This window comes from Corvus hawaiiensis, chromosome 26, assembly GCF_020740725.1.
Source record: "Corvus hawaiiensis isolate bCorHaw1 chromosome 26, bCorHaw1.pri.cur, whole genome shotgun sequence".
In the NCBI taxonomy this organism is placed as follows: Eukaryota; Metazoa; Chordata; class Aves; order Passeriformes; family Corvidae; genus Corvus; species Corvus hawaiiensis.
Window position 1 is genome coordinate 22,361,347 of NC_063238.1, and position 27,570 is coordinate 22,388,916.

The 27,570-nt window shown below is 38.6% G+C and overlaps 1 protein-coding gene across 1 annotated transcript in view; it reads left to right on the forward strand.

The window, feature by feature from the left end:
• The first annotated feature begins 1,213 nt into the window (after nt 1–1,213).
• Nucleotides 1,214–27,570, forward strand: part of MTDH (metadherin) — a 34,338-nt gene continuing 7,981 nt past the window's right edge. Inside the window, exons 1-11 of the mRNA XM_048286543.1 lie at nt 1,214–1,815; nt 7,706–7,810; nt 12,084–12,165; nt 12,576–12,755; nt 14,166–14,234; nt 16,712–16,963; nt 19,635–19,721; nt 21,541–21,639; nt 23,765–23,889; nt 24,440–24,559; nt 26,968–27,087. Of these exons, the coding sequence (XP_048142500.1) occupies nt 1,411–1,815; nt 7,706–7,810; nt 12,084–12,165; nt 12,576–12,755; nt 14,166–14,234; nt 16,712–16,963; nt 19,635–19,721; nt 21,541–21,639; nt 23,765–23,889; nt 24,440–24,559; nt 26,968–27,087 (1,644 nt within the window). The 5' untranslated portion in view covers nt 1,214–1,410. The remainder of the gene's footprint in view (nt 1,816–7,705; nt 7,811–12,083; nt 12,166–12,575; nt 12,756–14,165; nt 14,235–16,711; nt 16,964–19,634; nt 19,722–21,540; nt 21,640–23,764; nt 23,890–24,439; nt 24,560–26,967; nt 27,088–27,570) is intronic.

Here is a 27,570-nt window from a genome sequence, read left to right on the forward strand (position 1 = left end):
TGTTACTCAGGGGTCAGTACTGGGTCCAGTTCTGTTTAACATCTTTATCAACGACCTCAACAAGGGGATCAAGTTGACCCTCAGCAAGTTTGCAACTGGAACAAAGTTGTGTGGGAGCGTTGGTCTGCTGGAGGGTAAGAAGGCTCTGCAGAGGGATCTGGACAGGCAGGATTGATGGGCCGAGGCCAATTTTAAGAGGTTCAGTGAGACTGAGTGCTGGGTCCTGCACTTGGGTCACAGCAACTCCACACAATGCCACAGGCTTAGGGCACAGTGTCTGGAAAGCTGCCCAGCGAAAAAGGATCTGGTAGTGCTGGCTGACAGCAACTGAACATGAGCCAGTGTCTGCCCAGGTGGACAAGAAGGCCAATGGCATCCTGGCCTGTATCAGAAATAGCTTGGTCAACAGGACCACGAAAGTGACTGTCACCCTGTACTTAGCACTGGTGAAGCTGCACCTCGAGTGCTGTGTCCAGTTCTGGGCCCCTCAGTACAGGAAAGACATTGAGATGCTGGAGCGAGTCCAGAGGAGGGCAATGGAGCTGGTGAAGGGTCTGGAGCACAAGTCCTGTGAGGAACGGCTGAAGGAGCTGGGGGTGTTTAGCTTGGAGAAAAATGAGGCTCAGGGGTGATTTTATCGCTCTCTACAACTCCCTGAAAGGATGGTGTAGCCAGGTGGGGGGGCGGCCTCTTCTCCTAGGAAACCAGTGACAGGACGAGAGGACATCGCCTCAAGCTGTGCTGGGGGAGCTTCACTTTGGACATCGGGAGGAATTTCTTCACAGAAAGGGTGGTCAGACATTGGAATGGGCTGCCCACCCTGGAGGTGTTTAAGGAAAGAGTGGATGTGGCACTTAGCGCCAAGGTCTACTTGACAGGGTGGCGTTCGGTCATAGGTTGGATTTGATGATCTCAGAGGTCGTTTCCAACCCCTCGGCCTCGGCCGCCCCCGCCGCTCCTCCCCCGTTCGCCGCCTGCCACGTCGAGACCGCCGCCCTCTGTGCCGGCACTGCCCTTGACTGGGCTGGGCTGGGCTGGGCTGGGCTGGGCTGGGCAGGGCGCGCCACGGCGAAGGAGGCGGCGGAGGCGGGAAGTGCCGCCCGCCCGCCCCGCGCGCGGCGGTGATGGCGGTGGTGGCGCTGCTGGCGCGCTGCGGCGGGCGCGCGGCGGGGCGGTGACGTCGCGCGCGAGGCGGAGGGCGGGGAGGAGGAAGAGGAGGAGACCCGGGCGGCCCTGGGGCTGAGGCAGCCGCGTCCCGCCGAGGTTCCCCTCGCGTCCTGTCCTACCCCCACCCCCGGTGCCTCCGGCTCGGGCGGGCCGGCGCGGCTCTCCCGAGACCGCGATGCGCTCGGCCTGAGCGCGCCCTCGCCGCCCCGCCCGGTTCGGGCCTCTGCGGGGCCGGGGACCGCGATGGCTGCGGGGAGCTGGCAGGAGGCGGCGGCCCGGTGGGCTGAGGAGGCGGCGGCCCGGGTGCGGGACGCCTTGTCGGGCGGGCTGGGGCTGCTGCCTGCCGAACTGGGCCTCGAACTGGGCTTCGACCCGCAGGCGCTGCCCACCTGGCTCGCTCTGGCGGTCCCGGCCGCGCTGGGGCTCGTGTTGCTGGGGCTGCTGCTGGCCGCGGCCTGCGGGGGCGGCCTCCGCAAGAAGCCGGCGCGGAGCGCGGCCGTGAGGAAGGCTGACGAGGCGGCCGGCGCGGGCCTGACGGCCGGTGGAGGCCATGGCAAGGCGGCGGGCGCAGGCCCCGGGCAGCTGAACCTCAAAGGCGATGAGCAAAAGAAGCGAAACAGGAAGAAGCTGCCGGAGAAAGCGGCGCGGGTGAGAGGGGTGTGAGGACCGGGAGGGCAGCGGGGGTGAAAGGCTTATTGACAGCAGCGGGACACCCGGCCGGGTCCCAGTGGAAGGCTCGGGGGTCGCGTCTGGCGAGCGGCCCCGAGCGCGGCTGCCGCTCCCCAGGCCCTGTCGCCGGTGGGAAGGATTTGGGTGCCATACAGCTCCCCCCGTGCCGCCGTGCGATATTTGCCTGTGGAAGTAAGGGGTGGGGGGGGGGGGGAGGGTCCTGACTGCTCTGGAGCCGTCTCGTGTCGTCTGGGTTATTTGATTGCTTTGAAAACCTGGAGGAGCAGCGCTGCCCCAAGTAAATTACATGTTAATAGTCCTGGGTGATGAAGAAACGGCTCGCTTTTTGGAAGCGTTTTATTGTAAACAAAAATTATATGAAAGCTGCTATTACTGTTATTATTCACTGAATGCTTGCAAGGTTAGCAACCAGCGGTGGAGACCTTAGCATAGCTTAGAATTTCAAGCCAGGAGTTGTAGTCTAGGCAAGTAAAAACTATAGGAAGCAGCATTCTAAGCCTTATAAATGTTGCGATGATTCAAACTTGAGTAAGCTTTTTGCTTTGTATTTTCAGTAGAACATGCTAGTGTCAATGTTGCTGTGAGCTTGTCTCAATAGGAATATGTCTGATTAGTTGTTACAGTGAGGATCATCTCCTTTAATAAGGAAGTCTGTGTCTTAGCCCCTTAAAAAAGATCATTCCTGTAATTTAAATTTTTTTAAATCTTCGCTATGTGGTGTGGGAACCTTCCACCTTTGACAGTAGGCATCCACTTATGAGAAAATTAGTAGAATGCAGAAATTGTCAACTGTCCTTTTAAAGGTTACAGTTGTCGCAGTTTTGGGGGCTTGAAGGGATTGCTTCTATAGCTTTTATGTTGTTAGGATGTTTGTAATCCTATTTATGTCCAAATGGATTACAGGAATGAAAGTGTAGCAGATGTCCCCTGCCTGTTACAACTGTGTCGTATAATTATATCTTTCTCTATAAAATCTGAATTGTTTCCCTAATGACGAGAGAAAGGAGAGACAATGGGTTTGTGTCTTCACTTGAGTCTGTGGCAGTATTAAGATTTGAGGAGTTTGGGAAGTTTTTTTATGAGAACTTAAGGCTAGACCATCTTAAACAGAAAAAAAAAAAAAGTCTGCATATGCCACCAGCCTGTCTTTGAACATTGAACGCTGAAGTTGTTTCTGGAAGATGCAAGAGACTGAATGCTGAGCACCAAGAAGAGGAAACATGATTCAGAATCTTTCCATTGTAGCTAGGTTCTCCATTTTGGAGATGGCATGCTAAAGATGTAATTTTTTTTGCCATCTTGAGAAGTAAATAGTTCAGTGTTAAATAAATATGTTATGCCTTCTTGACAACAAAAACTAATCCTAGAAATTATTTAGATTTTGCTTGATTTGTTTAGTTTAAACCCCAATATGAAAACAAGGCATAAACTCTTGCAAGTCATTGCCTAAGACATTTAAAAATGCCACCACAGATGATAGAGTGAATAAGTAGATATTCAGTGTTAACGTGACAGTGCTTTGTAGTGTAGGGCTTCATAAAAGCTAACTTTAGTAACTTTATATAAAACTTAACTAACTGACATTTTTAGTGGATATAAATAATTGTACTCTATTGAGCTTGGTTTACATAGGCGTAGAATAAAGTTAAGGCAGTGTAAGAGCAAATCTTTTTGTAATCAAAAGAGCAAAGTAGTTTTTAAGATGTCATTCTGTATTGTTACAATTTTGAAAGTTATTTTTATAGTACTTTGTATTCGTTATTTCCATGGTGAGATGAAAAAAAATCCTACCTTTCTCCAAAAGGAAATGCACAAATGGAATCATTAACTGTAGAGCAAATAAGTTTATACCAGTGACAAAGTTTAGTAGGCCTGCCTCGTGCTCATTTTCCAAGATAAGTTTAGAGAGACCAGTATTAGCATGTCCCAGTGTTTTCTGACTTTCATGTGAAAAATTCTCAAAATAACATTGGAAATTCAGAGATGCAACAAAAATTCTTACTGATTGCTGCCTGGTCATTTTCATGTTGTGGTTTTGTGTGCTGCGATGCTGATACTGAGGTCTGGGAGGGGAAAAGAGTAAGCCTATTACCAGTAGATTTACTACAGGGCTTGCTGTGCCAGGGTCTAGATTTCCATTGTGAGTGTTTCAGAAAGCTTAGAGCAACTGGTCTGTAGCATTAAGAACACACTACAGATGTCTAATTAAAAGCCGTAGGGTTACTTTAATACAGAATTACTGAGCTCACTATATGGCAGGTGATGTGTAACACTCATCAGTCAGGATCAGAAACGTTCTTTACTGTAGCTTTTCTGAGGAAGAGTATTAATTGCTTTTTTTCTTGCATGTGGCTTTATTCAGTACCTGTTTAAGTAGAGTACAACTTACCTCCTGTTCTTAGTGAAATAGGTTTCTTTGAGTAGCACTGCGCTGACTGAATACAGTAGTACCTATGAGATTCTATTTTATTTACTTGCTGTGAACAGACTGAGAAAAAAATTGAGCTGAAACTGTTTAGCTTTCACTAACATTACAGTTTACAGAGCCTGTTCTGGCTTTCTCAGGCTGCTTGGAGCAAGGTGTCATGGTGTCTTTACATCAGATTCTGTGCAGTAAACTTGAAGCTGCTTTTTTCTTTTTTTGTTTTAACTCCTGGAAGAGGCAGAGCTCTTTTTCTCCTGTCACAGAGTTCTTTGGCCCCATTAAGATTTTTTTTTTCTGTCCATAAAACTTGATATTTAAATTTAATTCCTTCCCCTTCTGGCTCTCCCTCCTACTTCAGCAGAAAAAGATGAAGCTGTTCTTACATGGTTTCTGTGCAATCTGCCAAACACCACAGAAACTAGAGAGTAGCCATCTTCTGTGCTCTGCTACCACTTAGAAAGCCATTCACACCATCTATTTGTAGATGTGGAAAATACCACTTTGACTATGTACTTCCTATTGTTTGTCATACACCTGGAGAATAAATGCTACATACTCTAGTAAAAGTATTTGCATTCATTTGAGGAAGTTTCATATTTGGTCTCCTTGAAAGAACTTTCGGGACTATGGCAGTTTAGTGCTTATTTGCACTTAGATTGTGTAAAGACTTTATACTTTCAGCTGATGCTTGTGTTGGTTTGTGTATATGTTATGGTCCAGTGGCAAAAGTAGGGCTGTAGGATTCTTCAGGCCTCATAGAGAAAACTGCTTAATTTCTTTCTGAAGAAAAGCTTACAGAAAACATTGGTAAACAGGTTCTTCCATTGGCCAAGGATATTCTAAGCAGAGGTATCTTTATAAAGTGTAACTGAGGACTTTGGCTAGTACTGCATGGTAAGATTGAGGTGATAGCAATTTCATTAATACTGTCTGAAGTGTGAAACTGAGTTACCCTTTGCACTACCACGCTTAAAGAGTACTTTTCATTTTGACAGTCCAAGCAAAACCTTTTCTACGTTTAGTATATCTTACTATCCTCATGAATGTGTGTGGAAAAAGGTTTATTTAAGTGTTGGAATTTTAAGGTCCTCAGGCAAGAAAAGCATTCAGTAATCAGTACTGTTACTGACAGCACTACTTCTGCCTTGTCGCATCATGCCTGGAAGCTTTAAGATGAAGGTGAAAAAGATGGCAAATAATAAATTGCACAATTTTGAATTAATTAATTTTGTCGATGGATGTTTAATATATTACCCATAAAGTTTTAAACTTTGGGCTGTGGTTGTCTTTTTAAAATGAAAAATTTATGAATACTGTAGAAAGACTTTTTTCTTTCCTGCTTCTGTTGCTGTCTTTGGTATATCCAAAAATGGTCACTTGGATTTTGGTTAAAATTCTGTGATTCATCTGTGGGCAGAAAATAAGTGTGGAAAGCTTCTACTGAAAAGGAGGATATTACAATTAAGGGATGCATTTCTCCCCTGAATGTATCAAAGTGCAAGTTTTCAAACATATTTCTTAGGGTTGTTTTTTACATGATCAGATGATCAGACAGCATTTTGAACAGTCATGTGGATGAATTTTTCCAGAGGGTTCTTAATGGATATGAATTAGTTTACTAATTCAGAGAAACCGCCGAAGGTTTTTTTAATTAAAGATTAAAATTTCTGTTTATTGAGTAGTTGGGAGGGATTAAGAAAGTACTTTTCAATTTAAGGTATTTATGTAATAGCAAAGAAGCAAAGCAAGGTACAGAATTTAAAAAGTTAGTTTGCTGTAAACTTTTTGATACACATCCAATACTAGATGCATCAAATATATTATCTAACTCTACTGCTAAACAGACTGGAGAAAATAGGCACAAGAACTGAGTTTTGGCAATGAGTTATTTTCAAGATTGAGTATCAGTTCTTTGGTATACCTGTGGAATATACCAAAACTTTGTTGAGAAGAACTTTCTTGGAGAGAGTTCCTAGACACAGATTTGTAAAATATACTTCTTTTTTAGAATAATGAGGGAAATGTACTGCATATTAGATATGAGAAGTCCAGTTTAAAACTCGTCGTTGCAGGAGAAGAGGGTTTAGGTGACCTGATCTTTCAATTTCTATTTATAGTTACTCTGAAGAAGTTAACATGCTTGCTAACTACAGTAAGCAATGCTATGTTATACACTGGTGAAATCATGCCTAGGGTGGTTTGTAAGCATAATACAATGTGGCAAGGCTTAAATGCCTGTAACAGTTAAATTGAGGATCAGATCTAATGTTTGAAGGAACAGGCCACACTAAGTTGTGATATGGCTTTTGTTTTACTTGAAAGCAATTAGGTTTGTGTGATGCAGAGTTAAAAATAGCTTTTGGGTTTTTAATAACAAAACATAACTAAAGGTAATAGAGCTTGAACTTTATTTGGAAAGAATTGCAGAAATTAAAGCAACTATGAAGTAGCTATTTATGCTTATTTAGTTTTCAGTCATTAATTTATCCGGGTCATGTGAACCAGTGACATTTGTGTGGACTCTTATCAATTACTGTTCTTAATTGTTTTTCACTCAGTGAAATTAATGGCTGACAGCAGTATAATTTATGCATATTTTCATCTTTTCTGCAGTTAAGCAGAGTAATTTCAGTCATAGCTTTTTGTTAAAAGTAAATTACTTTTAAATTACTACATTTTTGTAGGGGGAATATATAGGCTGAGGTGTGTGCCTTTGCTGTCAAAGATAAAGACTCATTTAATGATTGTCCAGAGTTTTAATTTTATATGTTGAATAATACATGCTAATTTTCTTTCCTTAATTGTGTGAGGGGGAAATGGTAGACTAATGTAATGCTTGTAATCAAGTCTGTCTGAAAAGAACAATGGGGTGTCGTGCTTAGTCATGCTTCATGTTTGATTTTGAATTTCTGTTCTACTGTGAAGTTTAACTTGTGAAGGAAGTGAGCTGGGAGGGATATACATAGATAGAAATTGCAGATGTTTGGTCAATGAAGAAATTACTTTTAAAAATTAGTCCTGTTACTGAATTGCTACAAAGTGGTAATTGTGTTAATTTAATTAGATAATTTATGGCACGTACAACTGTAGCTGTTCTGAATCAGCTTTCAGAACAGCTACAGGTAACTTTAAAAGCTGGTAAATTTCAGAAATTTACCTTTTGTTATGAAATTGCCGGATTGAATAGAAGTGAGATGAAATGAGAAAACCTGTTCTCTTTCCTTTTCAATTTCTGTCTTTAGTAAATACAGAATTGCAGTAGATACTTTGAACACCAATCCTCAATTTGGTCTGCTTTATTCAATAATCTTACAAGCATTTTTTAGTCAACAAGTAATTGCATTCCAGTAGTAGTGTAATTTGAGCTTTGCTTCATCTGCTTTCTCTGATTTTTTTTTTATTATTTATGCTTATTGTTTACAGCCTAATGGACGGTCTTTCCTTGATGTATCTGAAGATGAAGTAATACAAACTGTCCGTAAAGACAATATAAAGCAGCCTGTGGACACAGAAAAGAAAAATGAAAAGGTCAGTTGTGGATACAAAGCAAGTGTTGAAGTTTGATGTATGTCATTTCAATATCTAATAACTCTAACAGGATTTCAAACCACAAATACTTATATGAATGAAGAGTTGTATTTCTTACTGTGAAGGGTACTAATCTAATTTGGAGTTGGGAAGAGCTAAAGTAGTATTTTCTTAACTTCTGAGACATGCCTTATCACAGAATGTTTGTCAAGCAAACTCCACTCCTAGCCCCCCACTAAACACTGATATCTCTGTTCATCATGTGATAGTGTTAAGCCTACAGAAATAAAGTTTGTGTTTCATCTTTGATGGCTTCTATGGCGATGCAGCATAATGATAGCATTGTTAAGTGCCTTGTAAATGGTCTACCGATTGGCGGACTACTAATCAAAGGATTAAGACCATGTGTCTGCTTATTTCTTTTGCCTGATGTATCCATTTGTAATTAGAGTTCTTGATTTTTGATGACACGTGAGCTTTGAGGTCTGGTGTGAGCTTTTTGTTATGCAAATTAAACAGCTACATTAAAAATATATTTTTAAACATTGATCTGCAGTGTTACCTAAAACGTAACCACACTAATAGCAGTGTTATTTTTTGAATTGTGAGGACTAATCTTCTTGTCTTATCATATATGCTGTCATTTATGGGCAACATGGATATACTTGATAGGCCTTTGATAATTTTTTTTGCTAACATTATGCATGAAGTTTTCCCCCTGTCATTGTTTTCTGACTTATTTTCTTCAATAAAGTGCTTTTGTTGTAACTCTATCTGAGGAAAAATAAATTATTATGTATAAACACTCAGAAACACTTGGCTGTGAGGGTGGTGAGACAATGGATCAGGTTGCCCAGGGAGGTTGTGGATGCCCCATCCCTGGAAGTAAGTGTTCAAGGCCAGGCTGGATGGGGCTTTAAACAACTTGGTCTAGTCCCTGCCCATGGCAGGGAGTTGGATCTAGATGATCTTTAAGGTCCCTTCCAACCCAAGCCATTCCATGATTATTGTCATTTCTTTAGCTCATTCCAGCTTTAATAAATGTACTTGACTACCCTCTAATAGCTTCTTTTGCTGTTAGTACTAGAAGACTGTGTCCTTTTAATTTGCTGTAGGGTTTTAAATGTTTTTGTGATTGGCAAATTGAGTGACTTTTCCGTGAAATAGGTTTGCCTTGAAGTTTCGTGCTGTGTGCCTCTTTCTCTTCCCCACATTTTGCATATCAGATTGACTTTGCTGGGTTTTTCCCAAGAACATAACACAACTTGAACCTGAATGAATAACTCTATTTGCAGGTTTTCAAGTAGGTAAGGTGTTTAAATCCTAAACTCAACTTCACCTTAAAACTGCAAACATAGTGATCTGAGTTTTAAAATGTGAAGTTGAAGCTGCAGCTCTAGGAAATGAGTACCACTAAGTGGATATGGATGATTATTCAGATTGTGCTTTCATATCACTTTGGGAGATCCTGGGCAAAACATTATTGCCTCAGGAGTAAATTGTTACCCTTCAGTTAAAAGCATACTTAAGAACTTTGTTTGAACTACAGGTAACTGTACAGGCTTCTAATTATTTGGTAAGGCTTCTCAGGGCATCTGTTACATTTGTGACATTATAAACCTGCTAAGGTTATGAGGGGTGCTGTGTATGTGTCTTTGTGTACCATCTTTGGGATGGATGGTATAAGACTATGGCTGTGATTAAAGTCATATGTGCATACGTATATGAATACATATAATCTATGGCCTGAAGGGCATGGTTATTTTTTTGTGCTTCAACATATGCTTTCAGTGAAAATCACATATCCTCTGTGTTTCTGTATTTCTTGGCTGCTTCAGGGTTGTGAATTTCATGCATGTTTTTCTGCTTTGTGGGAGGGGAAGCTTTGAGTAATGTCTGGACTGTGGCCATTCATAGGGTTTATGATTCTGCAATTAGTGACTTGCCACAGTACAGGGGATTTTTTAGTGTTTAGTGTAAGGCACTGTTACCTAAGAAGTGACTCTGTGAATGAGACTGTGGGAAGTTAAAATGTCATACTCCATTCTGTTTGTAAGCGCTTAACTGCTTTGTCTTGAATACTAGAAATAATTAGTCAACTAGGGATCAGGAAGAAAGGTTTATTTTTCTCTTGTTCTTGCATGGGATACAATGCATGTTAAAGACTTCAAAAATTTTGTCAGGCCTGCAGTATTCCTCGTGTGCTCTTAGGATGTTGGCAGAGCCAACACTAGCATCTTTGTGTGTTTCAGAAGGTGACACTCTGAGTGCATAGACTTCTGCAAAACGACCGGCTGGCTTGCTCTGGCTTTAACATCTCTTGCTGTTACAGTCAGTTTGTTATTGAGATAGCGACTGGTACAGTACAAAGTTTAGCAGGTGTTGAGTAAATTTGATAAAAAAATGATGGTTCTGGTTGTTCAGAACAGCGTAACACAGTTTAGGAAAGTAAACGCATTTTCAAGATTTGCGTTCTTGATTTTTTTAAAAGCAGTGTTTGTTAATCACAAACTTCTTCTTCGGCTGTTAAACTTTGATGGTTTCATGAGAACTGTAAATTTTGATGTCAGTACTTCCACAGGAGCTAGTTATGTAAGGAAACTGAAGTTACAATTTAGAAGACTAGTCATCTTGAATTGTTGTCTGGGCTTTTGAAGTAATTTCAGGTGTTCTCTTATTGCCAGAGGGCAGTTGGGTAGTCATGGCTTTGTAGATGGAAGCTTTAAGATCTCAGGTTCCAGTCTCAGGTTGGCTGCAAATGGGAGACAAAGGTACAAACTTGCTAATCTTTCCTCTGTTTGAGCTTCAGGAGGCAATTTAAACTCATTTTAATGCTAATTTTCACTTTCCTTTTTAATTCTTCCCTTGTAAGTTGCCCTAGGAAATAATTTGACTTGTTCATATTTCTAGAATCAATTCTTCTAAGGTTGATTTTGAAACGAGCCCTTCTCTTTTGGAGACTTTTCAGAAGTTAGTTAGCTGGTGTGTGGGTAAAGGTAGTCTGCTGAGCAAATGAGAATTCAGTTTGGGTGCATCTGTAGTTTGGGTCCCCTAGTGCATTAAACCATGAGTTAACTGTTCAAAATCAGTTCCCTAAATGTTATAGGTGTGGTGATGCAGCATTGTATATAAACAGTGAATTTTTTATCATCTCAGCTGCACTAACAAGCTATACTGCTCTCAGTACCTGTATTGAAGCTACAGATTACTTTTGGGGCGTGGTAACTCTATGGCATGTGACCTGCATGCCATTGTGGGGGCCCATAGAATATCTGCAGCAGCTGTGGTAGTAATCTAGGTGTTACCTCTTCTGAATTCTAGAGGGATTGTTAGATGCTTCTTGGACATTTAGGACTAGAAAACCAAATAGTGAGAACTCAGGTATACAGCTGGCAATTACTAGTCTGACTGTGGCAGATGTATTTCAGAAAGACATCCAGCATTTTTAGACTATTTCAGAGACAGTGAATAAGTGAATAGTTCCCCTTATAACATTTGAGTGGATAACCATATTTCTTTTAAAAGTCTTGTTGTTTTTCATTCATGTTTATCTGGTAGTTCTTACACCTTTCTTCACTGGGTTGAAAAGCTTTTCAGTACTGTATTTTCTTTCTAAGAAGGTAGTCAAGTCAATTTGCCATCACTTTAGCTTATCAAAAAATTGAACTCCAAGGCTTTCTGTGATATATTTTCTCCCAATATCTTGGGGTTTTTTTCTCAATACTATCTTTTCAACACTCTATAATTGCTACCTGTTGCGCCAAAACTATTTGCAGTAGTCATGTGCGTTCCTATTTGTTTAGCTTAGCTCTTATATCCAAGAAGCCATAACTGATGAAGCCTTGGGGGGGGAAAAAGTTTTTGATGTATGGGCACTAATTGCACCTTACATTTTGAAGTAATTTCCAAGCTGGATTTTTTTTACCTTTTTTTTAAAAGGAGTTGCTGGCATTATTTATTTCTCCATGGGTAACTTTATACTTCTGCACAAACCAAATTTTGACAGAGTGGTATCTGCCTGCTAAAACAGCTCATTACTCCTCTGTGGCGGTGATGCTGCCAGCAGCTGCTTCTACCCAGCTTTGTACTCTGTAGCATAAGTAATGTTCCCCCCACCTGCCATTTCTGTGCTGCATAAGTCTTTCACAGAGGGTTGTTCAGGAAAATCTGTTTTAAATTTATTCCTGTATTTGGCAAGGGGGAGGGAATTCTGAATCACTATGCCAAGTGATCAGTAAGTAATTATTAAGATAATGTTTTCTTTTTATTCTAGTCAAAGAAAAAAAAGAAATCAAAGGCAGATTCCAAAACGGTTCAGGATACATCTCGTCTAGATGGAAAGGAAGTTGATGAAGGTACTGAACACAAACATACACAAAATGCAAACATTTTGGCTTAAATGCTGTTTAAGATTTACTTGTGTTTGGTTCATAAAGAAACATAAACTCATAACTCCACAGTCACATATTGTATCTGGGAATCTAATCTTTGAAACAACAGTATTTAGTAACTTCAACTGATATTTTTGAAAGTAGTCTTATAAAAACTGAGAAGTTTTGGACAGTAGGGTGCTCATGTTATTCATGTTTTGCTCTGTGAAGCCAAGTATTATCACAGAAAAACTTACCTTTGGCCATTTGTGTTCTCAAACTAATGTTGAAGCTGACTGGTTAAACTGCCCTCAGACTTCGTTTGATATGGTACAAGCTAAAAATCTTTCCTTCCTCTTTGACTTAGTTATGTTTTCATTTGGGTGATGTTTTAGGAGCCTGGGAAACAAAAATCAGTAACAGAGAAAAGCGTCAGCAGCGTAAGCGAGACAAGGTGCTCAATGACGGTGGCTCAGGAGAAGCAAATCTCCAGGGTATAGAAAATACAGTTACTGTATCCATTGAACAACTGATGCCTACACCATCACTTCTGGTTGGTCTCAGAAAAAATAAAGGTATGATGCTTGATAGGTCTGTGAATGTGTCCTATAAAGATACCTTTACTCAAATGCTTAAATAGTGACTCTGTTTTGGATGTATGATAGGTATATTTGCAGGTGAAACTCTTGAGGAAATTATTTCAAGCTGTGAAAAAGTACTTCCTCGTAGTGCAAAACTCCCCCCTTTTTTTAGCCATATTTTTGGGGAAGCTAAAGAGAGTGTTTTGGAGTTAGTGGCTAAGACACTGGCCTCCATCCATACTGGTGCACTGTCAGTTGCTGCACTGCTTTGTAGGCATGTCCCTGTTCCTTCACTTGTGCTCTGTGACCTCGCCCTTTGTTTCCAGAAACTTCAAAGGCATCCTCAGCACTGCTGCAGGCAGCACTAACTCCTTAACTTTTTGAGTGCTTCCTTGTGGGAAGGTTATGCCCCTGAAGTTCTCTTTAAATATCATTCACTGCATAACATGTAGGCGTTTTTTTTCCAATGTAGATTTAATAGTATCCTGTACTAAAGCTGTTCATAATGGTAAGGCCCACGTGGCTGAGATTTAGTAGTCAATTACTATAGTTGAGGATTCAATAGATATGGCTGCTGCTGTTATAGAAAAGAAAGATTGCATGGGCTGGTTTAAAGCATGTGTAGACACAGGAATTCATATTCAGGTAAAACTGAGAAATAGGTGCTTTTATTAAATGAAATTTGATGTTCTGGCAAAGTGACAAAAAGACTGAGCCTAACAACTGTCTGGTACCTTGAAACAGTTTAATGAAATTTGTATGCCTCACCCTCCTGTTTTATTGACACTCGTTTGCACCTTGACTGAGTGCATAGTTCTTGCCTGGAGGACTACATCAGTTGTTTCCTGTTGCCTTTTACCCCCTGTCCATTTACACAGAACTTCAAGAAATGGTAGTTCCAACTGTCTTTATACACTGTTGCTAACCATAACTTACTGTAACCTCTCTAGTCAGAATCCTTTATGTATCATACTTTTTTTGTATCTTATGTATCACCTTGTGCAAAACTAATCCAAAAAGAATTCAGCTGTATAGTGTTTTCGTGGTACGGCAGAAGTTAGAAATAGTTACAGGTCTGAAACACTTGGAGCCACTCTTTCCTTGTAAATGACAACCTGTGTTTTAGATTTCTGCTCTTCATTCACTGGGAGAGTAGCTAAAGTTCTTTGAAATGTGCCGTTACTTGGTATGTGGGTCTTAAGTCACTTTGAGTTCATTCTGTCTGCAACATAAATACAAATAATAAAAAATAGAGCATTTTAATTTTGTTCTTACGTGTTCTGGATTGTGTGAGGTACTAATATATTCTTTTCTTAAAATATCAGTAATGGATTGTTAGAAGATTTTTACGGGTGTTGCTGTTTGAAAAGGCTTCATCTAGCTTTGGTTTCTCTTCTTAATTAGGTGATGCACTTCTAAATGCACAGATTAACAGCTCTAAACCTGCAAAGGGGGAGTCATCAATTCCACAAGGTAAAAAGTTTTCATTACTGGGCATCGTAAGTGACTAGAGAAGTATTTTACAGAAGTGAAAGCAGCAACTGTCAGTGCAGGATTCTGAGCAGTTACTGATATGAAACTTTGCTATACATCTGGCTCTTTTGGCTAGGCAAATGTTACACTTTTATGTTGCAGTTATTTCTTAAGAAGTTGAAAACAGTCTCGGTTACATGTGGAAATACAATTCAGTATCTAGAATTTTCAGACAGATTATCTATTATAAAAATTTTTATATACAGAACAGTAACATTTATTTTTAAGCTCTGCTGAAAAATTCTTTATGCTAGCTTTTCAAACTTACTCACTTATTTGTGTTAATGAATTATTTGCTCAAAGAAAACCATGGTGTAGATAACTGCAAAGAGCTCTCAAGTCCTGATTATTGTTTACATTTGTTTCAGGTTATATACACAAGTTACTCAGTTCTTTACATACTCCTTTGACATGCATAGATACATTTGCTTTGAAAGTTCTTAAATATAAATGCATGTTTGTAAAAGAATATATTTGACATATGTCATACACATAACTTAAAATATTTGACTAGTGAATCTTAGCAGTTTTCTAATAACAGATACTGCTATAATAATGCTTGAAGTGAATTAGCTTGACAGAATGAAATCAAGATGGTTGTTTCTTACATACAGCCAACATTAGCTGTGTTGCTTTAATGAAAAGTAGCTAGTGTAAATAAGCAAGTCAACAAATAAGTTATTAAAAGCATGCCGATCCAGAAAGTGAATCCCTTTCTGCCTGTTTTTGAGAGTGTTACTTCACATGCAAACTTCCTGTACCATGGCGCAGAAGAAGGGAGCTGTATTCTTGAGAGAAGCCTAATGGGAGGACAGGAAGAGATAATAAAGTTTCAGTAAGGAGAAATTCTGACTGGTCATGAGGAAAAAAGCCCTTCAGGAGATAGTTCAAAGCATCTCTGGGCAGTCAGCCTTTATGGTTTCCAGAACTTCAATAATGTAGTATAATTTTGAAGTTTGCTGTGCATTGAACAGAAGGTGGGACTAGGTGACTTTGAGAGATCCTTTTCAATCTTAAGTTTTCTGTGATTCAGTGAAAACTTGCTGGTCTTTTAGAAGTTAAAGTTTTTGACAGGAGAGTAGTATAATAAACAGAGAATAATCAAGCTCCTGCTTTAGAACCTCAGCTGCCTTTTTGCAAAGTTGCAGAAAGGTTTTTCTACCAGCTGCAGTTTGGTTTCTGTCTCTTCAGTGTTCTTTTGTTGCCTTTCCCTAAGACTTCATATTATGCTAGGAGGAAGTTAACTGATAAGAGCAATGCTAGTGCTGTAGAGAAAGAGCAGTGCTCTTTGTACAGCAGTGGTGACCTTACAGATGTCTGTGTTTGGAATTGATTTGTCTGAGAAAATCTAGGCATATCTCACCTAACTAATTCTGTGTCAGTGAGGCTGGCTCGAATTGGGCATGTTCATGCTGTCTGAGTTACAAGTTCATTTGAAAAATAAAATGTTTGATCTGTAGTTTTTGTTGGCATATGATACTGACTTGTGCATGAGGGTTTGGCTTACTGTTTAAGTGTTACACCTGTAATATGCAAATATTTCTTAACTGCTTGTAAAAGAGCAGGTTTTCTGGTTTTTCCACTGCATATATAAAAAGAGAAAGGGGATTTGATATACAAAGCACTTTGGGAAAGGTTTGTGATATATAGGAAGTGAGGCTGGGTGCACTAGCCCCTCTATTTTATAGGGACATAAATTTTAAAAACTTCTATTATGATCTGCTGTACTTCTGGCTTCTCAAAGTATACGTTAAACTTGCGGTGGCTAGTAATTTCTCATCAGGGTAACATGTAACAGAGACTCTTGCAGTGTTGTGGTCTTTTACCTTAGTGTAACATAAAATATGTTACTTACAAATTGAGTATTACTATGATTTTTATCTCTTACTGCGAGGGACTCTATGGTCAATGTGATAGCTATGCTCTTTGTAAATCCTGTGTAGTGTTTGGGAGGTATTTTCTAATACTTGGTAATTTTGTCTACATCCTGCTTGGAGAACTGCTGTATGCAGTTATGAAACAAAATATTCTCCATTTAGTTCATGGGCTTTTCCACAAGTCATCACCAAACTCTGTGAGAGAAATTAGCTGACAGTGTTGAAAGCACTTTCTGCATCCTTTTTTTATTCTAGAGGCACTGGTTCACCAATACATCAGCCCTATAAAGAAAAGGATGAGGAAGGAGAGTGCAGTTGGTGCTGGTTTTTCCTCACTCTTCAAGTTAGTAGGCAGATGGTGCATATCATCTGAACTGGAAAATCAGCTGAGACAGAGCAGCAGCCCTGTCTATATCACAGTGGTGTAGCAAAGCTGCTGTTCATTCGGTGGTTTTTTAAGTGAATGTGCATGTAAGTGATATTTTAATTCTTCATCCAGTTCTTCTTTTAAATAATCCTTTCATTGTTGTTTTATTTAAGTTTCTCCGGGATTGAGTGAAAGCCATACAGTAAATGGAGGAAGCTGGAATGAGAAGTCTGTAAAAATCTCCTCACAGATTGGTGTAGGGGAGGAGAAATGGACATCTGTTCCTTCAGCTGCAGCTGGGAAGAGGAAGACTGAGACGTTGGCTTGGGGCCAAGATGCTGGAGATGCTAATGGGAGTGGAAAGGACTGGGGTGTAACCCTGGTGGGCAGGCCCTGGAAAGAGCGTTCTTTGTTCACTCCCATTGGTAAGCTATTTTCAAGAACTTGCTTCACATAAGCATTTTTACATAAATGTATTTTCTAGTAGTGGATCTCTGAAATATTTTTAGATTTATATATTTTAAAAAATCTTGATGTGGTCTAGTGAAATGTTAACTGAATTTCTGTTTACTGTAAGTTCTGATGGCTTAGCATCTATGTCTCTGTACAGTTAAAACTGGGGTTTTTGAGTTTGTCTAACATAAAATCATTTCTGTGAAGGAATGCAATGTTGTATATCACTCTCATAAAGTTCTGAAGATGATTACTAAGCCATTTTAAAGTGTAACTTCTTTTAAATAATGTCATAAACCCCAGGTTGTAAGTCTGTTCTGTTGGTCAAACATGATCAAATCAACTGTGTTCGGTTTTGGCAGGCATTTTTTAGGCCCCAGGCATAAAGATTGTTCAACATTTGTGACATTTAGTGTTACACTGTTTTTCTCATTAGAAACTGTTTTTTAGAATCCAGCACAATTTTCTGCCTCTGTCACTTGTGCTGCCCACAGTGATAATGGAGAAGAGATTTCATGATTTCTTTCTGGACAACAATCATCAACTTACTATTAAATGCTGTAACATGGCCCTTCCCACTGTTCAGTCTAAGTAATCCTCATCTCTTGTGGAAGGCAGCGTTCCTTTGTAGTCAGCAGTGTTACTTTAGTCTTGTCGTGTCTTAACCCCAGCCAGCAGCCAAGCCCCTTGCAGCCACTGGCTCACTCTCCCACCAGCAGGATGGGGGAGGCAATCAGAAGGATAAAAGCTGGAAAACTCATGGGTTGACATAAGGACAGTTTAATAGGGAAAGCAAAAGCCATGCCTGCAAGCAAAGCAAGGAAATAATTCTCTACTTCCCATGGGCAAGCAGGTGCTCAGCCGTCTCCAGGGGAGTAGGGCTCCATCACATGTAATGGTGACTTGTGAAAACAAAACGCCATAACTCCAAATGTCCTTCCCTTCCTCCTTCTTCGCCCACTTTATATGCTGAGTATGATGCCACATGGTAGGGAATATTCCTTTGGCCAGATGGGGTCAGCTGTCCAGTCTGTGTCTCTTTCCAACTTTTTGTTGGGAAGACAAGCCCCAGCTGCTTTGCTGCCATGGATACAAGAAGCGGAAAAGGCCTTGACTCTATGGGAGCACTACTCAGCAAAACCAAAAATATCCCTGTATTATCCACCCTGCTTTCAGCATAAATCCAAAACACAACCCTACCCCAGCCATAATCTGCACAAATCTAGACCTTGTTTTATTTCTCTTGCATATCTTGAAATGGAGTTCCTGAGACTGGATCTGATATACCCTTGGAAGCTTTACTGTTGCCAAGTAGAAGCAAAGGGCTTTTTTCATGTTCTGGCTAGATGTGTTCTGCTATATATTCTAATAAGGCAGTTCTTAGTGACTGTGACCAGCTTTTTCTTTGGTTTTTTTACTGAGGATACATCATGTCTGACCAGGCTGCTTTGCTTCTCATAAAATTACTAATTTTGGGGGTGAAGGAGAACAGTGAAAGTCTTTCATGATGACTTGACTGATGCTTTCAACACTGTCTCTCACAGTGTTGTTGTATCCAAACTAGAACAGTTGAAAAACTGGTCAGGCCAAAGGTAATGGTTAGTAAGTCCTACTCTCCCTGGAGGCTGGTAACAAGGGGATATCACAGGGCTGTACTTAGAACTGTCCTATTTATCATCTTTGTAAGTGACCTGGAGGAAGCAACCATGTCATTCACATCCCATTTCCAGATTACAGCAAACTTAAATGTGGAGGCAGGAATCAGTTGAAACAGTCTAGGTCAGGGATCCCATCCAGAAGGACCTAAACCTGATGGGAGTAATGGGCCAACAGGAACCCGAGGAAGTTCAGTGAGGACAAATGTCAAGTGCTGAATCTGGGTTGGAAGCAACCCTACCTGGATATTGACTGCCTGGATTGCAGCTTTGTGAGTAAGGAGTCTTAGGGGGCACCAAGTTGGACATGAGCCAGCCATAGATCCTAGCTGCAAAGGACACCAATAGTATGCTGGGATGCATTAACACAGGAGTCAGTAAATTGTGGGGTAGTGACTATCTGCTTTTTGGACAACATCTGGAATACCTGTCCAGTTTTTAGCCCCTTCTCCCCCAATTAAGTAAATGTAATTCTAAATAAAAGCCGCTAGTAGTTTTTACTGGCTATTTCTGCGTATTTTCTGCCCTACATTGAACAGTCAAGTATGTCTTCATTTTTAAGCAGTATCTCCTATTTGCCAAAATTTGTTCTGAATTTTTGAATTCCGTTCTTTAACCTATATATATAATTTACTCCAAGATGTGTTCCATCTACGTGTACTTGTCAAAACTTAATGACTGCAGTAATGGGAGATATAATAGTACGGGGCTCAAAAAACAATTCACTTTTCTTTTGTGAGAAGTTTATATATAGAAAAGGCTGTAAAGGGAAGATGATCTTGGAAAGCTTGAAAATTGTTTCAGGCTATGTATTCATAAAGTCACATCTCTGTCAGCACTGATTAATGCCCTCAGTTGTGTGAAATGTCATCATGGCTGGAGTAGCCACTGTTTTTCTGATCTGATTCATAATTAAATAGCTAAATTTTCAACACTGCCAGCAGTGTGTGAAGTTCTTTTTATTTTTTTCCCTCCCCTTCCCCCACAGCTGCTTGGAATGTGGATGCAAGGATTAATACCTCTGAACAGAATTCTACTTCTTTCTCCTCATTTGGATTAACTCCTGGAGTTTCTGGTATGTGTGCCTTTCCAAAGGTTTTTTCCACTCTCTTCTATTCCACCAGGTGGAGTAGAGTTTGCAAAGTGCTACTAATATGCATTTTCTCACTTTTCTTTGAAAATAGTGCTGTAAAGAGGTGGAAGACACTTAAAAAGCTATTTGTTACACTGAAATTATGCAGTAAAGTAACTGTTTTAAGTTGATAATCAAAAACTAGAGCATTCACAGAATATTAGTAAGAAGGTTTGGAAGTAGAGGGGGTTGGAATGAGATGATCTTTAAGGTATGTTCTAACCCAAATCATTCTATGATTCAGTGATTTCTTATTTAGCTTTCCTGTTTGTGTGTTAAGTCTAAACAATGGGCATAAGAGATTGTTCAGCATTGCAATGTTTCAAGTTAGAGATCTGAAGATTTCTTTCTAGGAAAGCCCATTTATCCCAGTCTTCTGGGAGGTTTGTTTTTTGATGATTGAGTTTTTCCCTATCAAGGAACTGAATCACTACTTCGAAAATATGTTCCGTAGGCAGGATTTGAAGTCTTGAGTCTTTTTTCTGTATGACAAATGGAAATGCTGAGCTCTGGGGTTTTCTTTTTTGAAGGGTGAAATTGCTAGAGTACAAACCTGGCTTCATAATAAATCCTGTGTGTTAAACAACTAACATAAGTCCTACAATGATTTATTATTCATTAAAAGGGTCATATGTCAGGTTTTCTGCTCTTGCTTGCTTACGCCATGAGCTTGGCATGTCAGTTTTCTTTTCCAAAGCAGCTGACCAAGTGCTTATGCACTTAGGCTGTATTTGCTTGTATTGCAGTTTACAGGCTTTTAACTGTTGAACTCAGGCTTAGTGTCCAGCATCTTAATTGGACAGAGAATTTTAATTAAAAAAAACAAAAATCCCAAGCAGCCACCTGAATCCAAGTTCAGTCTCTAAACTAAAACTTAGGAAAGTTTATTAAATAAAGTAGAATGGCAGACTGAGCTAAGATTCAGCTGTAATGCCACCATTTCGACTTCAAGAGAAATATGAAAAAGTGAAGTGTATTGTTGTCTTTGATGCACCTTAGCCAACAACGTTGTAATGCAAAGTGACTGCAAAAGAAATCAGAACATGTCCATGTTTCTGTCGTCTGAGGTATCTTTTGCAGAGGTGTATGTAAAATAGAGACCCAGAACTATTCAAACTGAATTTCAGAAGTCTCATCATATAGTAAAATATTAATTTATTTCATGCTTACAATTAAGCTTTTGTTTGGTTTACTTTTTTATGAAATGGTTTTGTTTGTTGTATATTTTTCTGAAAACAATTATGTTAGATGTGTACCACCTTGTGCTATCATGATGGTATCGGCCTTACTGTTGTTCATCCTGCTGCTTTTATGTTCTTGAAAACTTTTGCTTTAAATGAGAATTGGATTCTTAGTAATGTATAATTTAATTGTTTGATCTGCAATGTAATTAAAGAGGTTTCTTTCAAGTGATCTTTTCTTTTAAACTTCTCCCTGTAAGAGATCTTATTGATACAGAGTAACAATTTTATTACCCATAAAATGTGTTTTTCAGTTTGAGGAGACTGCTTTTACTCACCTTTATCTCTTTTTATGTTCTTCTCATGACTTTATTTTGTCTTTCTTCTTCAGCTTCCTTGTTTTCTGAATATACCTCATGCACAAGAGCCTACTAGTTTTCCTGTCCTCTGCAGTCCTTAGAATCTGATGTTTTTCTTTGAGCCTCTTGTCTTCCTTTCCTACTTTGATTGGATTTGTTTCCCCAAGAAAACTTCGGGAAGCTTGCCAACTTACAAGTACAATTTTATTTATTCCCTTTCAGGATCCAACAGTGAATCGCTTTCTCAGGCTGGTACTTCTGATTTTCAGTGGGATTTAAGTCATGCTCAACCCCCTGTTGATGATGAATGGTCTGGGTTAAGTATGTTCCTCTAAAATGTTCATTAACAAAATGTTGTTAATTACTATTGAAGTGTAGTTATTTATACTAGCTACTTGTATTAAGCAGTGGTGGGTATCTGAGAAAAAACCTGGAATGTTTGACTTCTGTAAAACTAACGGACAGTTCAAAGGAATTAGAAGTATTTTGACAAATTCTGATAGAAAATGGTTAAATTTTAGGAAAAATATTTGGATATTCAAACTCAGAAGTGAGAAAGCTCATGCATTTTAAGGTAATTCTGGCTTTTGCTGGAAAAATCTTTGTAATAAAACCGTCTTGCTGCAAGTGATGAGAAAAATCTACTGCAAGTCAGCAAAATATGTATTTAGTAAATTGAATTTGAGTCAGAGTTTGTTTCTACATGTTTGTACCTTACTGAAAAGTTAAGGTGACATCAGACTCTTGTATTTAATCTAACTTTTCTCATTTAGCAAATGAGGAATTGTAGGAAGTTCTTACATATCTAGGAAGCATGTACAGGATAGAAATAACTGAAATTGCTTGGGAGTTACAGTAAAGTTGGTGTTTACTCCCCACTTTCTCCTCCCTGTTTATAAAAATGTGTAGTGCATCTCATTAGGGCATTGACCTGAAAAATTGTTCCAGAAGTTGACAAAAGCAGCCATGCATGCTACCTTCTCTCTAAGAACCACTTCTTGCAGTTAAATGACTGCAAAAGTGGAAGAGATTGATGTAGGCCTTGACTTCACCACTGTTGGCATGACTGCTCTGATACCAGATAATTTTGAAACTTACCTTTTGTGTTTTTTCTGTTTAAGGATAAGGGAAGCACATTTCAGTTAACCATTTGAAAGTCATTGGTTTTACATTTTATCCAAAGCATAATTGATTCACATAACTGAGCATAGAATGTTTACGGCTGTGGCATCTGTTAATAGAATTTCGTCATAGTTGTCAACTATGGTACACTAACAGAAGTGGGCAAATGCAAGTTTATCCAGTGAGATACACAGATACACCTTACTGCTTTTTCAGGATCAGGACAAGGAAATTAAGTGGATGTACAAATACTACTAAATTTTATTATTACTAAGAATAGATTTTTTTTTTCTTAAGCAACTAATGAGAAGGCAGTAAATAAACTGAAAAGTGTTGAGTAATTTTTTTTTTTTTTTTTCAAATCACTAAATTTTAGCATCTGGAATAGGTGTAATTAAGATAATATTTTTATTAGGAAAGTTTCTAATTGTTCTAAATATTCCAACTAATCTTAAGATCTTAGTGTATTTTTGGCTTCATAATGTTTGCCAGTAAATTTAATTGGGTTTGTTACTGCTTTTTATTTTGACTTTATTTTCAGTTGTTTAAATTGAATCTCACCATAGTTGGCAGACCAAGTTTGGCTCTTCAATTTGGTATAGACTGGGGATGGGGAGCGGGCGGGAGAAATATTTGTGATGTTAATATAAATGTGAAATGAAAATGCAATCTTTTACAACGTGTTCTCTTTTAAAATCAGCTTGTTGTAACTTTCTACTAAGAAAGTCTTAGGCTTAGTTATTCCTTTCAGATATTTTAAATTTTTATCTGACTCTTTAAGCCTGTCACTCCATCATAAATGAACAATAGTAAAATACAGTATGGACTTAAGAAAAAAAGATTATTAAAAAAATTAAAAATGCCAGTGTTATAGGATGACTCTTGAGTCAGTAAGATTTACAGTTTAAGATATATCACTTGTAATGGAATCTTACTAAGGTAAGATTGATCTGTGTTACAGTTCATCCTAATTTTTTCACAAACTAGGAAGAAAATCTAGAGAACAGTTTAAGATGGAGAGCAACTCTTAAATTTGTATCTCTTCACACAGTTTAGAAAAATATTTTGAAGCAATTGCATCTAGCTAGCTGCTGCCGTGATTAAGGTCCATAAAATCACTGTCGTACTCATTACTTTACAAAGTCCTCCACTTATTGATGAAGTCTTTCTTCATCTTTTTTTTCCCAGAAGTACAGGAAATTAGTATTTATATCTTGAGATCAAGAAGTGGGTTATGCATAGGGGGTTTTTTACATTTTTAAATTGGAAAAGAGCACCTGTAGAGTAAGGCAATATTCCTGAAAAAACCTTTTAATCTTTGTAGATGGACTTTCTTCAGCTGATCCAAGCTCTGATTGGAATGCACCAGCAGAAGAGTGGGGAAACTGGGTAGATGAAGAAAAAATTGCTTCTGTTCCTCAGCGTGAAGAGAGATCTGATACTCAGAAGGTAAAAGGTGGTATTTTGTCCTTAGCTGTAAGACTTTGTCCTTACCACTGCCATTTGTTAAAGTAACTTAAAGGGTAATGATAAAGGTAATCTCTCATCACTGTTACACTGATAAGAGTAGCACAATTGTTTGCTCTGTACACAGAGAAAGAAAACGCTGAATGTTACTGAGAAGAGAGAAGTCACTTAGCTCCATGTTAAACCTTTCTGTCTTGCCATAATTACAAGAATCACCTTGTCAGTATAGACTTAGAGGATTTAGATCTGTTTTTATAAATACTTCTTGACAGTATTTAATTCTCAGTATGAAAAACAGCATTTCCATTCCACTAGTGCCTGGTGCTCTGTTGCCTCTTCCATTCCCATCTCCTCTACTTGTATTACCAGATAGCATGTAAAGAACGTGGTCTTTCTAAAATGAACTGAACAGATAAGACTGTTCATTTACACTTGTATATGCAATTTCTTATAGCTATTAATTTGTTTAGTCTATAGAAGGTATGTTTCATTGTCATTTTAAATGCTAAATACGTTCTGTTCCTGTATGAAGATTTCAGATAATGAAAGAGAAAAAGCAGAGCAAATTCTTCAGAGTTCTACAGGTGGCAAATCCAAGAAAAAGAAGAAGAAAAAGAAGAAGCAGGGTGAAGAAGCTAACTCTCCTGCACAGGTAAAATCTGGATGGTTTAAAAGGCACTTGCAAGGAATTCATAAAATTGCCTTATCTTTGAATATTAGCATCTTGAACAAAAATTATTTTTGGGAATTTAATTTCTTTACAGATTTGGATTGTCTACTCTTGTTTCTCAAGAGTTAAATTCTTATTTTACTGGTATTTCCTTAATTTGTTGTATTCACAAACATGGGATAACTTGTGGTTTTGCTGGATTTATTATGAACAGCATGAAATACATGGAAAGTATTTATCCTGAATTATTTATTTTCTATCAGATCAGGATTCTGTACTGTAGGGATGCTTCCAGGAGGATCTCTGCTCTGCATGGGAATCCTTCTCCTCATGCCCTTTGAAAGACAGCTGTCTTGGTGAATATAGCTAGTTAGGAAAATGAAAGAAATTGAAGTTTTCTCTTAAACTGTCTTCAAGTACAATTGTGTGAGAATATAATAGTTTTCTGAAGTACTGTTTTAATTTGATTTATGTGAAATAGTAAGTCCTAATCCTTCAAACTCAGTTGATGGGGCTACTCTGTGAGTCAGATTTCAATGAGGGAAAGAATATTTTCAAACTGAGGATGGTTGGAGTTTTCTGTGCTACTTGAATAGCTTTTGAAGAATTACATTGAAAAAGATTTGTAAAAATAGCAACAGCAGATTGCACTTCACATGGCAATTGAATCATGTTTGAATAGATGAAAACAAGTACTTTCCTAATGGGAGAAAGCTTTTAATAGCTGATGATTAGAATGCATCCTGCTTGTGCTTATAGTGACAGCCATTCATAGTTTACATTCTTTACAAAATAACCAATGTTCAGTGAAATCTGACTAGATGAATTGGGGAGGGAAAGCAAAAACTTCAGTCATACTTGCTTTGGATTTGCTTTTATGGTTATCACATTTTCAGTTTATTAAGAATTCTAAAACATTGAATTCCTGTTAGATGAAATTTTATTTTCAAATTGTCTGTTTGGAGGTGGAGCTTCTGCTGATTTCTCTTGTTTCTTTAGAGGCAAATTCAATCTGGGAACACTAGGGCTGCAGCTTTTTTGTAATTGAAATCCATTCTGCTCTCTGCTGTGACTCTAAGTGTAAGTTAAGGTTAATAGGTTGTGGTTAACAGGTGTTTGTGAGTGTCCTACATGAATTTTAAGGTCAGTGAGGGCATTCTGAATTTCTTTTTCCATTGCTTGTGAGCTGTCTTTTAAATTATGTATGTCAAGTAGAGTCCTACTTCCTATATTAATGTAATCAGATTTGTTTATTCTAGTCATTGGTCTCCAACCGTTCCAATTTTGTTACTTTTTCTTTCAGTCCATCAGTCTGTGAAGTCATCAGTTTACACATAAGACTTTATCTGTATTAAATTTTTATGTAAAATTGGGAATTTTGCTTCCTAGGAGCTGACTGAACTGCTAATACATCACAGAAGTTACCCTTGTTATAACAGTTTAGTCATTTAACTTACCAGTGCTATTTCAAACTCATTTAAAATTTGTATATTTATCCTCTGAAAATGGAACATGTTCATTTAAACATCTTCATCTTTCTCATTGATTATACTTAAACGTTCACTCTCATTTGTTGACTTCAGTATTTGTCAAGGCAGTAGAAACTAACTGAGGAGCTTGGAGTAAGCCAGTATGTGTTCCTTCCTGTCAAGAATCAACAGACTTGGGCTGTGACTACATTTTCATAAGATTCCAGTGGTAATAAGTGAAGGAACATTGTTTCCAGTTTAAACTCAGGGACCTCTTCACTACCACAGGATTCTTCTAGTGCCACAAACAAGTGTAACTACTCCAACTCTACATTTAAAATTAAAAGTTTCCACTATTATATGGTCTGAGGAGTAAAGGTTGAGACTCTTGGATACTTTGGATATATTTTCAGTTTCTCTACTGAGGTTTATTTTACAAGCATTATGGCAGACAAAACTGGGTTGCAAAAATATTAAAGCATAATAGTGATAGAAAACTATACAGGTTAATATACAGAGCTTGCATTTTAAAACTTGTAACAAAGCGCAGAATCGAGAGCAGTCAAGTGTCATTGTGATACTTTTGCAAAGTGTTTAGAGTTAATTCAGTTTAAATTCATATTCTTATAATTTAACAGGAGTGTGAAGTGCAGTTCATTCTGAGATTGGGATTTTTGTTAGTAAATTGCATGAAAAGTCCTGCTTTCTGGGCTTTATTGGGTTCTGTGGGTATTTTTTTATGTTGTTCTATAAACTGTGAGTGTTAGCATAGGCTGGTATGAGCCCACTACTTCAGTTGTTCTTTATGATAGATTTTCTTAGTTATGGAAGCTGATTATGGCAACAAAATTCATTCACAGGGCAGAAGAGTCAGAACTTGACAGAGACTCTTCTTTTTTTTCCCCACTCCCCTTTTTGTAGGATGCTGAAGAACTGGATAGAGAAGCTGGAGAGGAATTTCAGGCGGATACCTCAAAAGTTCAACCACAGCAGGAAAGAGCTTTTTCTTTGAAGACCATAAGTACTAGTGAACCAGCTAAGGTAGGGTTGCCAAATTTGATTTATGTTACAATTTGATTTAGAAGTGCTCAAGTAGTTTGAAACATTAATTTGTGTAGATAATGTTACGGTAAGAATACTCTTTCAGGCTGTATGTTTATGAATATAAAGGTAATTGAGCAGTTGAATTTTAGGTAGACGTCAGTTTCAAGTTTTAAAAAGTATGTCTACTCTGAAAAGCACTATCTTCCAAATCGGTAGCCAGTTTCTTTACTGGCAAGTTACTTTCTTGTTTGAATATTCAAGCAATGGTTTAAAACTTCGAAATGTAGAAACCTAAGAACTAACAGGTTTGAGCACAAGACTGGTAGCATATTCTGCTGTTATGTTGCAACAGAGTGAAGTGCTACTAAATATATTCTGAGTTAAATGCAGTCTGAAATTGATTTTTGATAGCTGTACTGAGCTTAATGATTGAATAAGAAAAGGTTTTATTTGAACCAATTCACAAACTGTTTGCTTCAG